Here is a 16,001-nt window from a genome sequence, read left to right as displayed (position 1 = left end):
TCGATATTAAAAGAAAAAATTAAAAGAAAAAACTAATTAAAAACCGAAAGAAAATTTGAATTAACTTGGTTAACCCGTTAAACTTAAGATCCGTGTTATAAGAATATGATAACTAAATAAAAAAATTTAATATTAAAAAACTAAATTAAATAAAAAAAATTAATTAAAAAAAACTATAACTAAAAACTATCACTTTTAATTATAAATTTATACAGTAAAATCCACAGTGATATCTTTTAGTTATAGTTAAAAAACACATACAAAACAATCCTTCGTTCCTTTTATGCCAACAAACTAAATATTGAAATGTCCCTTAAACACAATAGATTATTTGTTTTGCAAGTGTTTTGTGCTACCTTCTAAACCTTCCAACCTATCAACTAGCCTTGACAAGAACATTTTTTTGTGGGATCCTCGTCGCAATCAAACTCATGAATTTCAATGGAAGACAAAACAAGCCCTTGAGATAAACACATTAAATCAGAAAGGGTCTCAAAAAACAGTCAAGTCTTTAAGTTTTTAGCTGTCATCTCTGCCGCGAAAGAGAGATATGAATCAACAGCAAAAGGGTTCTAAACTAAAAACTAGGAATCAAAAATAGTAAATAACTCTCAAGTTCATAAATAAAACCATTATAACAAGACAGCAAAACTGTTCACACCAGCCATTAATGCGATAAAAACGCGTTGGAGTTAATTTAGCAAAACTAAAAAAAGAACATTGAATCCTTGTCATTGCTTTAATTGTCATACTAATTCCTCTCTTCTTTTTCCCTTTTCTTTTTGAGTTTTCCATTCCATTCCCTTGAAGAGCTTCATTCTTAACTGGAACTTGCGAGCTAGGGAACTAGTTAACGTTTCTCGTGTTCTAAGCATAATCTCTAAAAGATTCTAAGCAAGTTCCTTTTCTTTTCAAGTTTTATTAACCTTGGCCCGTTGAATTTGTTTGACCCTTATTCTAACGGGATTAGAAGACGATGATCAAGTATCTGCTTTTAGTTTCCTTGGTTATCCATGCAACATTGGCGAATTCAGAATCTGCTTCCAAGAAATGGCTAACACTAAATGGTAGCTGCATTTATTTTTTTTGCATATATTTTAGAAACCAACTGGAATCTGTCTGATATAAGACAACACAATTGTGCATCGTGTATGCAGGCCAGCGACCTTCTGTGATAGCCCGGGGAGGGTTCTCGGGGCTTTTCCCTGAATCCAGTGACTTTGCAAATCAAATGGCGCTTGGGACAAGCGTCCATGATGTGGTTGTGCTCTGCAATTTACAACTAACAAAAGATGGGGTTGGGATTTGCCAGGGAGATATCAGGCTTGACAACACAACAAATATAGCAATGTTATTTGAAAAGGGATCAAAAACCTACAAGGTAAATGGGCAGGATCTTACTGGGTGGTTCGCATTAGATTTTACAGCTGATCAGCTCCTTGCCAATGTATCTTGTAAGTCTCAGAAACTAAATCTTTGTTTTATAGAGAGATATTCTTGTGTTCTCGTAATCTTGTTGAAATCCAGATACCATGTCTTACAAGAAAAGTTAGGAATGGTAAATAGGCATATAAGAAAGAATAAGATTATGCATAAGAAAGAATTCATGGCATGGAAAGGGTAAACAAGCTTCTGCAAATTACTCTGTGCCTTGAAATGACTAAAATTCCTCTTCGGCGTTGGCTCGTATGCAGTGGTGCAAAATATATTCTCTCGGCCGAGTGCATTCGACGGGATGCTGCCCATGTCTACTGTTGACGATGTCAGAAATTCCAATCCCCCAGCATTTTGGTTGAATGTTCAGGTGTCCATCTCTCTTTCTGTGGATGTTTCTGATAACAACTTTGTTTGAATTCTCATTTCAAGATCTACAGTGTCACCGAGTGCATGCCCAGAAATCTACATGCATCTAATTCCTAGTTAACATTTTAGAATGTGCAGTACTAATTAATGCCTTTGCCTTCTATATGCTCTTGGTTTGCAGTACGATGCGTTCTATACGGAAAACAAACTGAGTGTCACAAATTACATTCAAAAGGCAACGAGACTGCAGGGTGTAAATTACATTTCTTCTCCTGAGATTGGTTTCTTAAAGAGAATGAATGGATTAGTGAACAAGGCTAAGACCATGCTCATCTTTGTGTTCCTGGACAAAAAGGCAACTGAACCCACAAGCAGTCAAACTTATGGTTCAATATTGGGAAATCTTGCCACGATCAAGAAATTCGCTTCCGGGATTGTTGTCCCAAAAGATTACATATGGCCTGTTAATACGGCTAATTATCTCGATGCTCCCACTAGTCTAGTAAATGATGCTCATAAACTGGGTCTTGAAGTATATGCTTCTGGCTTCGCGAACGACTTCACTACAAGTTATAATTATAGTTATGATCCATCAGCCGAGTATCTGCAATTCATTGATAATTCTCAGTTTTCTGTTGATGGGTTGATTACAGATTTTCCTCCTACAGCATCAGAAGCTGTTGGTAAGTCTATACATTCTCATGCCTTCTCCGCTTTTCATTTTCTCCCAGATAAAAACAACATCAAAAGAAAGGATCTTGCCATCTAAGTATTGGTCTCTTAGGAAGCATCTTAATTTACTGTCAAGATAAACATGCATGGAATACAACCTTACCTAACCCTCCAAATTTTATTTTTCTTCTGCAGCATGTTTTGCTCAGTACCCTGATATCAAACCTACAAAAGGTACATGCTATTTTCATATTCTACTCACACTGCACAAGAGAAAAATAGATAGCAGAGCAACTGGTTAATGATGCACAAAAAATGTATATGCAGGACAAGCTTTGATCATAACTCACAATGGAGCAAGTGGAGTTTATGCTGGGAGCACCGATCTTGCTTATCAGCAAGGATTAGAAGATGGAGCTGACATAATAGATTGCTCTGTTCAAATGTCAAAGGATGGAGTGGCTTTCTGCTTGGATTCGGTGGATGTTACCAGAGATACAACTGCTGCAGCTACCTTTATGTCTCTTTCTACCACTATCCCTGAAATTCAACAGTCTTCTGGAATTTTTTCGTTTGACCTTTCATGGAGCGATATTCAAGCCTTGCAACGTAAACTTTCCTTCTTCTACCCTCCATAAATTTGCTAACAGTTTTCTTCAAGTAATCTTCTGAAGTCCCTGACAGTAAAATTTTCATATTCCAGCTCAATTGACAAGTCCTTTTGAGAATAAGGGTGGCTTGCCAAGAAACCCTGCAAACAAGAACAAGGGTAAATTTTTAACTCTTGCTGAATTTCTAGAATTGGCTAAAGTAAAGGCAGTTACCGGGATTTTAATCAACATAGAGGTGAGCCTTTCTCTTTCATAAATTTTAACTGTGTTCTATCAGTGTTGGCTTCATATTCAAAATCATCCACAAAACAAATTTCTAACGCACATCACTGGTCTTCAGAATGCCGCTTACCTAGCATCACAGAAGGGTCTTGACATAGTATCTGCTGTTAACACTGCCTTGAGCAATGCTACATTTGACAAGCAATCCACTCAAAAAGTCCTGATCCAATCAGACGACACTTCAGTGTTGTCCAAGTTTCAGAATGTCCCAGCATACACTAGAGTGCTATATCTTAAAGATGAAATCAGTGATGCACCCAAGACACCAGTGGGTGAGATAAAAAAATATGCAGATGCAGTAACTCTGCCAAGATTCTCCATCGTGCCCACCATTGATGGCTTCACTACAGCAACAACCAAAGTCGTAAATGAAATGCATGCTGCGAATATCTCAGTATATGTCACAGTTCTAAGGAATGAATTTGTTACCCTTGCATTTGATTACTTTGCGGATCCTACAATAGAGATTGCAACTTACACTTCTGGGATTGGCGTTGATGGAATCATAACCGAGTACCCAGCAACTGCAAGCAGATATTTAAGTATAGAATCGCCAAAACCATAAATTCTTACGCTATTTCGTACTAATGAACAATAATGCGTAGTCTTCCGTTCACAAGTTTGTACACTAACATATTGCATTGATCCCTTGCAGGAAATCCATGTTCTTCTGATTCCATGCCCGAGAGCTCATACAGCATCATTCCAGCTGAAGCTGGTAGTCTGCTGAAGACAGTTCCTGAAGAAACACAGCCCCCAGCAAGTTCCCCAACACCAGCCTTGGATGTTGCAGATATTGTCGACCCACCACTCCCTGCAGTGACCAAACCTGCCTCCCCTCCTCCTGCAACTTCTCCTCGTTCAAGTGCCCTAGCAAACATTGCTAACGTGGGCCTTTCTTTAGTAGCAATCGTGGTGTTTAGTTCGCTGTCTTTGATGTGAAATTAGTTAACATGGCAAGGATTGTGACTGATTCTTAACCTTTTCTTTTTACCTGTCTCCTAGCAACTTGATCAAATCTGTGTACGAGTTTGCATTATAACTCGCAAAACACAAGTTGGATGGCCTACAGGTGCCATGCACGTTTTGAACTTCAATCTCTCAATTCGCAAGGCAGCTAAACAGAAACATTAACTATGCAATGTAAATCATTTCTCATCATCCATGTCCAAGTTTCAAACCTCATAGAAACGAGATTTAGCAAGTTCATTATCATTTGGATTTCTTCAAGAGAAGACACTTCCTTTTTCTTTATTTTTTATTCTCATTTGTTTGATTGTAAATGTATAGAATTTCTAGGCAAGAAATGATATTTAGTTTTTAGTGCATTTAAAACATAAAAGATATTTCAATAAATAAAAGATAGAGTTCATACAAATTTAAATCTAAAAGCATGTAAAATAAAAGTTCATGGAAAAATAGTTTTAATACAATTATAATAATAAAATTCTACCATCCGCACTAAATATATATTAAAACTTACAATCGATATCAACTTAAATTAAGTCTTAGCTTGTATATAAATAATAAAAATATCAATGCTTAAATTAAAACAAAGAATAGTACTTATTTATTAAAGCACTTTAAAACAATTAAACTTTTTTACTGTTGTCAAAGATGAATCATTTGTTCTTAAAACTTTATTGTTTTTCTTTTGGTGCAACTAGGATGTTTACTATATAAGTTACCAAAGATTTCACCAACACCATCTTAGCTTAAAAGTAGTTTTAAATAAGGTTTTTAAATCAAAATAAAATGACTTAATTATCTCTCAATAAAATAAACCTAAGCTCTAGATTTGAGAGAGAAAAATAAAGCATAAAAAGATAAGAAAAACATTAAAATAAGGAGAGGAAGAGAGTGTAAAAATCTGGAAAAAAAAAAAACATGAGTGATGCTCTTTCTTCACCCCTTTTTATAGTGGATTCTGAAAGTTAAAAAGTTAAAAAGTTAATTGTAGTAATAATTAGAATTAATTTCTTTCATTATCAATATCTGATTAGCCACCATAAATCAAGAATTAAACATAACAATTTTAGTAATAATTAGAATTAATTTCTTTCATTATCAATCTTCGATTGGCCACCATAAATCAAGAATTAAACATAAACATAGTGGTCGTAAATCTGAATTTTTGAGTTGAGAAAATTATTCAGATTTGCAAAAAAAACTTTTGGAAGAGACTATTAATATTTTATAGATTGGACAAAACAATGGGTTAGAAATAATAATTCTTGATGAATCAAGCCTTAGTCCAAGTTTTACAATAAACTCAAACTCAGGCCCACTTTACTTCGGATCTTTCTTCTCTAAAATTTTAGGTGTATTTTGAACTCAATTTTAACTTTTCAACTTCTCGCTTTATAAATATCAAGAATTTTTATTTTTTTAAGTGAGATAGAATTATTTCAGAGTATTTTGTATTTCATCAACCAAGATTATTTTAGATCAATTTCTTATTAATTTATAATTTGTTTAAATCATATTATATGTTCAAATACATGTAGATTAATTTTTTAATAAAAAATGAGTGTACTAAATTTCAAATATGCTTATGGTTTTTAGCAAATTTTCCAACAACATTCAAAATTCAATTCAACTGTCCATTTGATTAATTAGCGGCATTACTTAAAGACACAAAACCAGGTACAGGGTCGGAGTCTCTGAGCACAAGAACTTGGAAAGGAATTCCGGCTGCTCCAAAGGAAAACAATGAAAAGGCTAAACGTTGGTTAAAAAAAAAAAATACTTCAATGGATTTAATAAGCTTGTATAATCTTGATAAATATGAATAAAAAATACAATGATAATGACAAAAAAAATTATTTAAAGAAGAAAAGGTTAAAAAACAATCCAAGATCAAGCTTATCTAGGTTAGCATATCAAATCTGTGACGTAGTTATAATACTGAAATAACACATTCAAAAAAAAATTGAATAAACTAATAAAACTTAATTATCTAACAACTTAAGGTTAGAGGGAGAAACAAAAATTTTTTTAAAAAAAAAACAACGAAAAAAATTCAAGTCAACCTATGTTAACCGATTAACCTTGAAATCACGAGTATAGGATTAAAATAACCTCATAGAAAATTAAAAAAAAAAAAACATGACTCGGGAGCAGCCTGATAATCTCAACCTCCATAAAAAGACCTTACAATATGTTTACTTGTTGATGTCCCTGGCGTTAATTAAGGTAAATTAATTGATTCCTCATTTCAGCTAGAGATTTGGAAACTTAATTATGTTGAACTTCTATTCATTCTTTCAACCCAGTTCAATTCATCGTGCTTAAAATGTTAGTTAGTCCTTAACTGATCATATGAAAATCACCGGCAAGAGTTTTTTCGTTCATTAGATCTTTAATAAAATTCATGCCGACAATCTGACAAAAAATTCTATCAGTAAATCTAAACCTAAAAATTCTGGGGTACAATATATATGCCCAAGAATAATCTATGTTTTTCCTCCCTTTCTTTATCCTTTTTAACATTTTAATCCATTTGATTATAATAAAGTAAAGTAGACACTCACAGGTTGTGATTAATTAACTTCAAGTTTAACCAGCAAGTAGAGATTAATTTGAGCCGCCTTCAATAGATCGACTTATTCCAAAAAAAGATTGAGCCGCCTCAGTTCCTGAATTTAGTCCACGGTCTCCCCGTTGAGCAGAAGGCCAGACAGCATTCTCTGGAAATGTAATCAATGGTTGATTCATCCATGTTTTAGTTTCAATACTAAAACTGAGATTGAACAGCCTATCACCAATTTGAACTCGTTCGCCGCCGATGTTTCCTTCGGTCTTTTCTCGTGGTTTGAATGTTCGGCTCCAAGCCCTAGCAACTAGGGTTCATTGGTATCAGAAAAGCAGTACCAGCAACACAAAGGGGAAAGGAGAGAACTTATTGTTCCATTTTGCAGTGTCATGGCGAGAGTGCACATCGTCCCGTAACAATATTAACCATCTATTAGGTGGCTAGTGGTAAGAGTTTGGAACTAAAAAATTTATTTTTTGATGATCTCAGGTTCGAGCTTTATAGTTACTAATTTTGATAGTCATCGGAGGCTTACCTGATTATTAACTTCGCCCATAAAGATTATTCGAGGTACGCGCAAGTTGGTCCAAACACCCCGTATTAATAAAAAAGAAACGAATTTGTGAATTCTGGCAATTTCAAAGTTCAATCCAACAATCCATTATCACATTTATCAGATGAAATCTGTAAAAATTTGAAATTCCAACATCAAATAATCAGTTGCAATCTCTGTGGTTGAAAGAAATTAACAGCACAAAAAAGAACTTTCAAAAACCTTCGAATTGGCAAACAATATTTCAAGAAAAACACTTGTAAAGGATTAAATAACATTCAGATAAGGGTTTAAAAAAAATTAGAGGAGGGGAGGGAACTGGAGGCTCAGATTCGCAGTTTGTGATCAGCGCGAAAAGGAAACACAACCATGGCTGCAACAATGGTATTTATGCCTACGAAACAATGATGCTTCGTCTTCCTAGTGACTTGTAAAACACCCATTTCATTTCACAGACCTAACAAGGTTACCCTGCCAAAAATTGCTTTCCCTTTCCATCTGAGTTTTCATTTCGAACACCATCACTGCCTCATACATACATGCATAGAGAGAGAGAGAGAGAGAGAGAGAGAGAGATATTGCAATGATTTCTTTGTTTTTCTTTTTGGTTGTCATAAGACCATATATATTAGATGTGCCTTTCCGGAGGCTCAGATTCGCGTTATTTATCAGAAAATTAAAAAGAAACACAAAAACCATGGTTGCAATGAAGATGGTTCGATGTGAAAACGGACAAAACAGTTAATCTAACACAGAAACCCTAACTTGCCTTGCCAAATGATTGAAGGGTACGTTTCTTTAAAATAACCGACTTATAACTGGAAAATACCGTCACCGCCTCATAGGAGAAGAGGAGGAGGAGGAGGGGAAGGATCATGATCAATATTGACAGCAGAAATGTTAATAGATATATACACACACACGTGCACTTGGCGGTTGGCTGGGTAAGATATTGTGAAATCACCGGCTTCGCAGTCTTTCAGAGAGGGAGGTAACGACATTGAAGCAAACCAGCCCATCTCTCTGAGAGCAAAACCTCATTCCGGGATTTCTCATTGGCTGCACTTTCTCTCCTTCTACGGCAGATTTGTTTTTGTTTCTTTTGATCCCTTAGTTACCCTTCCTCTTGCATGGCATTGATGAGCTATGTCGTCTCGGGTGAAATAAAATGAACTTGAGGCTAGTTGGATAAATCTGTTGTGGATTTTAACCGTGGTTAGATATGATTTGGCTCGGTTTTCATTATGTATTGCATGCGCGACAGTAAAAACTACCCCCTCCATATTTCTTTATTTTGTAGCTAAATTTTAGATAAAAATTACTAAAATATAATTAATAAAAATATAAAAGATATGGCTAAAATATTGAATATATATGTACATTGTTCATCATCTCATACTTTACTATGAATTCATTATTTAAAATTTTATTTTATTTCATTTTCAATTTCATTCTTAATTTTTTTTGCGCAATTACAATATCCTTCTTAGATCAAATTCAAGGACAATTATATTAGATTTGTTAACTAAGAACAAAAATGAAAAACAATGTATCAAAATAGAAAAGACGCCACAAATAAGTTATTGTTTCCAAGTTTACAAAAAAAGTTTGAGTTAGTCCTTAAACTTTGCCAATTATACATATTCGGTCTCTTAATATTTTTTAATTTAATTTTAGTACTATAAAGTTTATTTTTGTTATTTTTTAGTCCTTGATTTGAGAGAAGAGAGAGAGAGGGATCGTTGGATTCTGACAATAGAGAGAGAAAGATGTTGTTGGAGCCGATTTCGGCCACCAAAGCAATCAATTTTTGTGTCAAATGATTTTATTATATGAAGGGAGTTAAGCATAGATGTTTTTTTTTTTTTACCTTGAAAGTGCTTAGAAAAACATCTTCAAGCTCGGGAATAATTTTTGTTTTAGGTTTTAAGATATTTTTTGAGATCATGGATATGTTTATCAAGGTGCTTAGGGTGTTTTGTTTCAAATTGGATTGAAAATGGATTTTTAGATAAAAAAAAACCTTTAGACTCAATTTTCCAGCCACTAGTAAATTCAGACAACATGTCATCTAATTTTTTTTTTCAAAAAGAAATCGGACCATCTGCATTGATTTTTTGAGATCATGATATGTTTTTTTATATGTATTTTTTTCAAAATTATTTTTTATTTATATTTAAATTAATACTCATTCTCTCTTTTATTTTATTTATATATCCTCTTTTAAATTATGGTTATTTTTTAGTTATTTTGTATGCATTTAATTTTTGAAAAGATTATTCTAATTCATCTATATTTTTTTATGTTTTATATAAATGAAAAACATTTATTTTTGGATAATATCTCTAATACATGTAACCTTACACAATTTTTTTTTTATTCAATTAATTTCATGTATATCTATTTATATTATCGTTTGATTAAATAAAAATTTTATTTTTGTAAACAAAGACATTTAACACAATCAGGTCAAATGTATATTTTGCAATGTCAAATATCTTGATATATATATATATATACCAATTTCATTTTTGTTTTTGTTTATTATTAATGACTTTTTTTATTTTTTAATACATATAATTCTCGATTTATTTGATTTTATCTATGTATAAACTTTATAATTTGCACTTATAATTTTTTATACACAAATATGCATCGGAAAAGCATGCATATACAATCTTTTTTATATAAAAAAATTTTAAAATAGGTAGTTTCAGCTAAATCATTAAAAATTATGATCACATCCATACCCTTTAAAACAGGGAGTCGTTAATATTTTTTTGAATTTCTTATTATTCAAATTATGTACAAGATAAATATTCAGTAAATATATATGGTGATTATGGAAAGGCATTGGTTAATAATAGGAAGACAAAGTTCATTGTGACCTTAACAAAGATTATATGCAGTCCATAAGCATGCATCCAATCACTTTTTGAAGATGGAAGTCCTTGTCCAAACATCCAACGTCAAATCTCAACATTTTGCTAGAGGTGTGCCATGAAATTTAGATGGTATTCAGTCAAGCAGAGGAATACGGTGGGTAGCCCGTTGAGCTTGGACATAGACCGAACGGTCTTGTCCTGATAAGAGTGAGGCAGTTTGAAGCTGCCCTGAAGGGCTAGGGTTTTTTTTTTTTAATGCGCCATAGATATAATTTAGCAATATCAAATACAATGCCTGCAACTAGTTACTAGTTCATTAATATGATTTCTGATTGCCATTTTTTTCCGCTCTAAAATGAAACTTGAGAGTTTGCTTGACAATCTATGTTCACATGATCAGAAAAAGCTTCATATATACCACTATTTTTGGTGCTTAAGACGTTGGCAAAATATCTTATATAGAAATCCTGTCGTCCTCTCAATGTAGGAAGCTAATATAGGGAATGCCAATATGGACGCAGCTGCACCAAGGCTTCAATAATGGATGGAGTTTGGTCCTCTAAATTCTTAATTTACATGGCCACCTTACCACGCTGTTCGATTACAGCTTTATTCACAATCTTCCCTGCTGAGCTTACAAAATAGGTTGTCTGCAAAAAAAAAATGAAAAGTTCAGACGTCCTCTAGAGGAAAAGAGCATATTTCAATATTCAGAATGTATCGAATTAGTCCATTATGATTCACAAAGTGCATCTAAGAGGAACGAGGAGCTAGGAGAGCATTATATTATCATGTTAGAATGATGACTAGTGCATATCATTAGGATTTGTTGAAGACCAGCAAATTTTCCCAAATGAACTCTAATCTACTGCAAAAATGATGGAATACATACAATCTCGAGGGAGCCAACTCTGTGGAGAAGAAACCAATCATTCACCGTATCTCTGTGGAAGCTGAAAAGGAAGATGGAAGAACGTAAGCTCAACTTGCATGAGTGGAATGCATGTAGAACGTAATGTAAGGAGAACAAGGTACTCACTTTCGGAAAGCCAATCTTCCATTTGAGGAATTCAAAGGTTCACTCTCAATAGAGTCTGCAATGCCTATGTATGCCACACCATCTTGAACGGTATGACCATTGCAACCCTGCCTGCTAATGTACGCATTCTAGAGAGAAAAGGAAAGAAACACAAATTACCTTCATAAATGTGCCACATGCAAGTTATTAAATTTTACTATATTCAAAAGTCTTTGATATTCAGCTTCATCTAGCTTGCTGTGAGTTCGTTCTTAAGGAAAATACATGCAAAATCAAAGTTAATATATATGATGCACCTTTAATTTGTGTTAGCAGCATTGCCTAGTGATGGGATCCTGAATTTTAAAACCACAAACATGGGAGATTCACCCATAGATGTCAAAATGTGAAGACATTCACTTCTTACCACTCCATATTTCATAAAGATATTGTGTAAAGCCCCATAAATTTGCTTTGCTTCCACTCGCTCCTTGTCACAGATAACCACAGGGTGATATCCAGAAACTATGATCCTGCACAAGTGTGAAAGAGTAAATAAGAAGAAGAGCTAGAATTGTGAGTGAATCAGATCCCAGTTCAGTTTGAAAACCTTTTGTGTATTACAATAATTTCAGTTCTTTTTGAAATCAAAATACGAGTTATCACAGCTTAAGGCTTTAAACATGAATATTAAAATGACCCAACTTTGGACAACATCCAAATCTTCAAAATTGCGTTCCCTTTTACACAGCCTGCTGGTGCTTGAGCTGCAAAGGCCAAATAAGCTATAAATAAATAATATGATAAAGACTGATTTTACCAGCTATTAGTGGTTGCTTCTAGTGTTTCTGTCAGCCAGTTTAACTGACCATTCTTAAAGCCACTCGTTGATCCCATGAAATCCTTGAAGTTTCAAAACAGGCACATGTAAGAGATAAGGAAATACTACAAGAAAAATAAGAAAAAAGAATCTACGAAGGTACTCTTCCAAAAACATCAAATGTATATCTACACTTTCATTGAAGAGAAATTAGCTAAGTGAATGTTCTGATAATGTTTTGATAATGTATATAAAATGTCTCTTTAAAGTGAAAATGAAATTCATCCTTTGTTTTTTCCTTTCCATTCACTCGGATCTCTTCCATTTCGTTGATTTTGTCAGGATTCTCCTTTTCTTCTGAAAAGAAGGAAGAAGAAGGATCTTCTTCGGTGAATCCCTCTTGTTCCTGTTTAGTCCTCTTCGTTTCGGGAGTTGTTTCTATTTCTACATCTGTTTCTTCATCCCTTTCTTTCGTTTATGAGATTTCTTTCAGTTTCTTAGTAAAAATGGGTGACGGTATTCTACCTAAAGAGTAGACACAGGTAATAAATAAAAGAATACTAAAGATTCGAACCATAGAATTTCTCAATTCTGACACAAGGTGCTTATTAGATCGAATGTACTTATTTGATCTAAGAGAATTATTTTGTTGTATCCAAACTAATATCAGTCCAACCCATTTCATAAATAAAATGTGATCAATTAACCAACTAACAAAACTACTTGTTACAAATAACATTGTTTGGTATTGCAATTCAACCGCGTTTTTGAAAATTTTTGAATTTGTTTTTTAGCTTCAAATTAATTTTTTTATATATTTTTAGATCATTTTGATATACTGATATAAGAAATGAATTTTAAAAAATAAAAATAAAATATTATTTTAATACATTTCCAAACAAAAAACATTTTGAAAAGCAATATCTACCACACTCTCAAACAGACTCAAAGCAGTTGAAATGTTGTGCAAGTGTCCCTGACAAATTTCATGCTAGGTCTGTAAAATCGATAACCATGTTCCTACTTGTGCTTTAAATCCAACTTCAAAAATATATCTCTACATAATCCATAGCTCGATTTGATCTATTTTCACTCTCGAACTTGCCAAGGACCTCTTTGCTGAAGGCAAACTGTGATACATTAGACGAGTAGATTCAAGAGGAGATGCAATAATAGTTAATAGTTAATCCATTTAAAGAATTGGATGAGGGATTAAAGAGGAGATGCAATAACTTCAAATCATAACTATTGAAAGTTCAACCAAGCAGCATCAGAAAGATGCATATCCCAAAGGCCTTAACAACTGACACTAACAACTTTATGTTGTGGAGCTCAGATATAAATCTCGAGGAATAGTGCAGACAGATAATACATCATTTACGTCACAAGCAAATGCAAATAGTGAATTTCACAAGCAAGTTTATACCTGTAACAGCCCGGTATCCAAACCAACAACTGTTAACGTTTTCCCACAAGTTATGTTGATCTGCTCCAGGAAGCATCCACCTTCCCTGCCTTTCGAGACTCTCGTAGAATACCTACAAGCATTCCTTTTCATAATTACCATTTAACAGAGATTTGAAGCAATTGGATTAAAAAAGGTTATCATCTATCACAATCCAAGAAAAAAAAACATTCGCGTTTCCGAAGACGGGTACCAATTGCGTGAGTAAATACCAGGGGATTTTCTGTGGTGGGAAGAGCCTGCTTGCCTGCAAAAGATACATGTAGGATTGTTGCTACCTTTTGATTTCAATGAAAATGTAATCATACTTGATTCTATCATAAAGAGTCCATAGTAAGCTTTTGCATAACAGTTTAATTTTCACATGATCATGAACCAAGTGTCACCAGAAATCCATTTGACAAGTACGAAAAAGTGTACATCAAGGCTTCCCATAATTGAAAGTTTCGTGGACCAAGGAAAGAGATTACAAAATGATAAAAACAGGAAAAAGAAAGAGATCTTACATTCTGGGTGAGTGGATCATCTTCTCCCAGCTCACTAATGTTCATCACAAACCTTGCCTTGTAAATGTTAGCCACCTTCTCCATCTTCATCAATAACAGGATATCCAGTCAAACTAGGTACAGCGTATGAAATATAAAAAAGAAACACCCTCCGGTGATTTGACTAAACCTGAGTAAAGTTAACTAAACGTAAACTCAGAACATAAACACCAACTACTTCCTATGACATCAAATAAGGATACACACCAAATCTCTTTACCACAAACAGAACCAAACCGGTAATGCCAACACAACCGAGACAACTGAGAAAATTGTAAAAGAAGCCCACAAGGAAAAATAACGAGAAAAGTTGAACCTATGATTTCATTCAAGAAATTTGGATGATGAAGCCAAGATCATTTAACATGTGAAAAAAGGGAAATAAGAACAGAATCCAACCTCCATTAGTAACATTAGGAATTGGTAATTATTATGATAAATTCTAAAATACAAGGAAGCGTGCTTCAACGTTCAACGAAGAAAAGAAGAGAAATTGACCTGTTTGAGAAGAAGGGCTCGTTGGTTAAGGGGTCTATATCCTCCTCTAACACTAAGAAAGTAAACATCAAGAGGTGTTCTAGTGCCTTTTCTGCTATTATAAAGGGACGTTTGAGGCTGATCCAAGTTGAGAGCAAGGTAGAAGGCAATAAAGAGAGAAACTTGCAAAACAAAAGTACAAGCCCAAGATCGTTTCTTTTCCATTCTCACACAAATTTCTCTAAATCCCACTTCTCTTCTGCTGATAAATTCTTGTTGATCACAGTTTACTTGCGTAGATCTAAAGCTTGTACTTGATATGATTAAGGAGAATCCAAAGAAATATAGTTAGCAAGATGGTACGGGCGTTGTTCCCAGTCCACTGTGAAAACCTGTTTTAACTTTTAATTCATTAAATTTAAATGAAGAAAATTAAGTTTGCAAATAAATTATGCGAAAAAAATAAATGAATGAATTTTGCATTAAATTAAAAAATCTTAAGAATTCTGCCATAAAAATTATTTTAATCACATAACTTATATTCATTGGATGACGCTGCCCCTAACCTTCAAATTTGTTTTTCCATGATACGTCAAAGTATTGTTTTATGGCTGAGACTTGATTCCAACTCTTTAAACTTAATATAGAGAATGTTTAGTCGGGAAGAGTTGGTTTCTTATGATTTGTTTGTTTCTCTTTTTGTTGCTTTTCCATGTTTCATGCAATAGTTTTTGTGCTTTTCTTTCCTCTACTTGTTCATCTGATATAAGTTAGGCTATTATCTTTGTAGTCTTTTTTTTAATAAAATTTCAACTATTAACCAAAAAAAAAACTTATATGACTATACCATTTAAAAGAGTGAATATTAAAGCTAAATTATGATTATGAGAATTTTAACATTATCACACATATATAATTTATAAGTACCAAATATTTTCTTATATTATATATCAAGAATAAATTTGGTATCGACTTATAGATTGTATATATAATCTTAAAATCTCCATCATCACAATTTAGCCGTTAATAACTCACATGTGATAACTAAGAGTGTTATTTTAAACCTTTTATTCATTTTTTTTTAGTATTCAATATAATATTTTTTAATAAATGATTTTAAATAATGCATATTAAAATATAAATTATTAATTCTCCTACCCCCTTCCCTTGTCAAATAATAAATGAATGGTAGTTGAATTGACCATTTGTTACCGATCCCATAACATAGAAGGTTTTAAAATCACCTGATAACATAATGAAAATGATAATTTTTAACTAAGAAATCATTTGCTATTGATATGATAAATTTGATTGGAATTCTTTCATTATATTTAA

General features: G+C 33.2%; 2 protein-coding genes across 2 annotated transcripts; one reads left to right on the top strand and one right to left on the bottom strand.

The window, feature by feature from the left end:
- Positions 1–718: 718 nt before the first annotated feature.
- LOC7485225 (glycerophosphodiester phosphodiesterase GDPDL6) lies at positions 719–4,529 on the top strand. Its single transcript, XM_024602468.2, has 9 exons — positions 719–1,067; positions 1,158–1,454; positions 1,695–1,804; positions 1,985–2,486; positions 2,671–2,709; positions 2,803–3,084; positions 3,179–3,321; positions 3,427–3,910; positions 4,024–4,529. The coding sequence occupies exons 1-9, from the start codon at positions 977–979 to the stop codon at positions 4,308–4,310; spliced, it is 2,235 nt and encodes a 744-aa protein (XP_024458236.2). The 5' UTR covers positions 719–976; the 3' UTR covers positions 4,311–4,529.
- Positions 4,530–10,650: 6,121 nt separating this feature from the next.
- Positions 10,651–15,049, bottom strand: LOC112327930 (uncharacterized). Its single transcript, XM_024603471.2, has 9 exons — positions 14,688–15,049; positions 14,151–14,234; positions 13,857–13,891; positions 13,606–13,717; positions 12,180–12,262; positions 11,787–11,892; positions 11,381–11,508; positions 11,234–11,294; positions 10,651–10,991 (listed from the first exon to the last, which is right to left on the bottom strand). Exons 1-9 carry the CDS (start codon positions 14,889–14,891, stop codon positions 10,914–10,916), a joined length of 891 nt encoding a protein of 296 aa, XP_024459239.2. The 5' UTR covers positions 14,892–15,049; the 3' UTR covers positions 10,651–10,913.
- Positions 15,050–16,001: the final 952 nt, after the last annotated feature.

Source organism: Populus trichocarpa, chromosome 6 (assembly GCF_000002775.5).
Source record: "Populus trichocarpa isolate Nisqually-1 chromosome 6, P.trichocarpa_v4.1, whole genome shotgun sequence".
Taxonomy (NCBI): Eukaryota; Viridiplantae; Streptophyta; class Magnoliopsida; order Malpighiales; family Salicaceae; genus Populus; species Populus trichocarpa.
Note: the sequence above shows the minus strand (reverse complement) of the source record. Positions and strands in the feature narration are given on the sequence as shown.

Bases quoted from the DNA above. Each gene is read 5' to 3' on its own strand.
- LOC7485225 (XM_024602468.2), top strand. From the start codon at position 977: ATGATCAAGTATCTGCTTTTAGTTTCCTTGGTTATCCATGCAACATTG. The intron at 2,710-2,802 runs GTACATGCTATT...ATGTATATGCAG, and splicing joins TGATATCAAACCTACAAAAG to GACAAGCTTTGATCATAACT. The intron at 3,322-3,426 runs GTGAGCCTTTCT...ACTGGTCTTCAG, and splicing joins GGATTTTAATCAACATAGAG to AATGCCGCTTACCTAGCATC.
- LOC112327930 (XM_024603471.2), bottom strand. From the start codon at position 14,891: ATGGAAAAGAAACGATCTTGGGCTTGTACTTTTGTTTTGCAAGTTTCT. The intron at 14,235-14,687 runs GTCAATTTCTCT...TTATTGATGAAG, and splicing joins GAGCCCTTCTTCTCAAACAG to ATGGAGAAGGTGGCTAACAT. The intron at 13,892-14,150 runs GTAAGATCTCTT...TATCTTTTGCAG, and splicing joins ATGATCCACTCACCCAGAAT to GCAAGCAGGCTCTTCCCACC.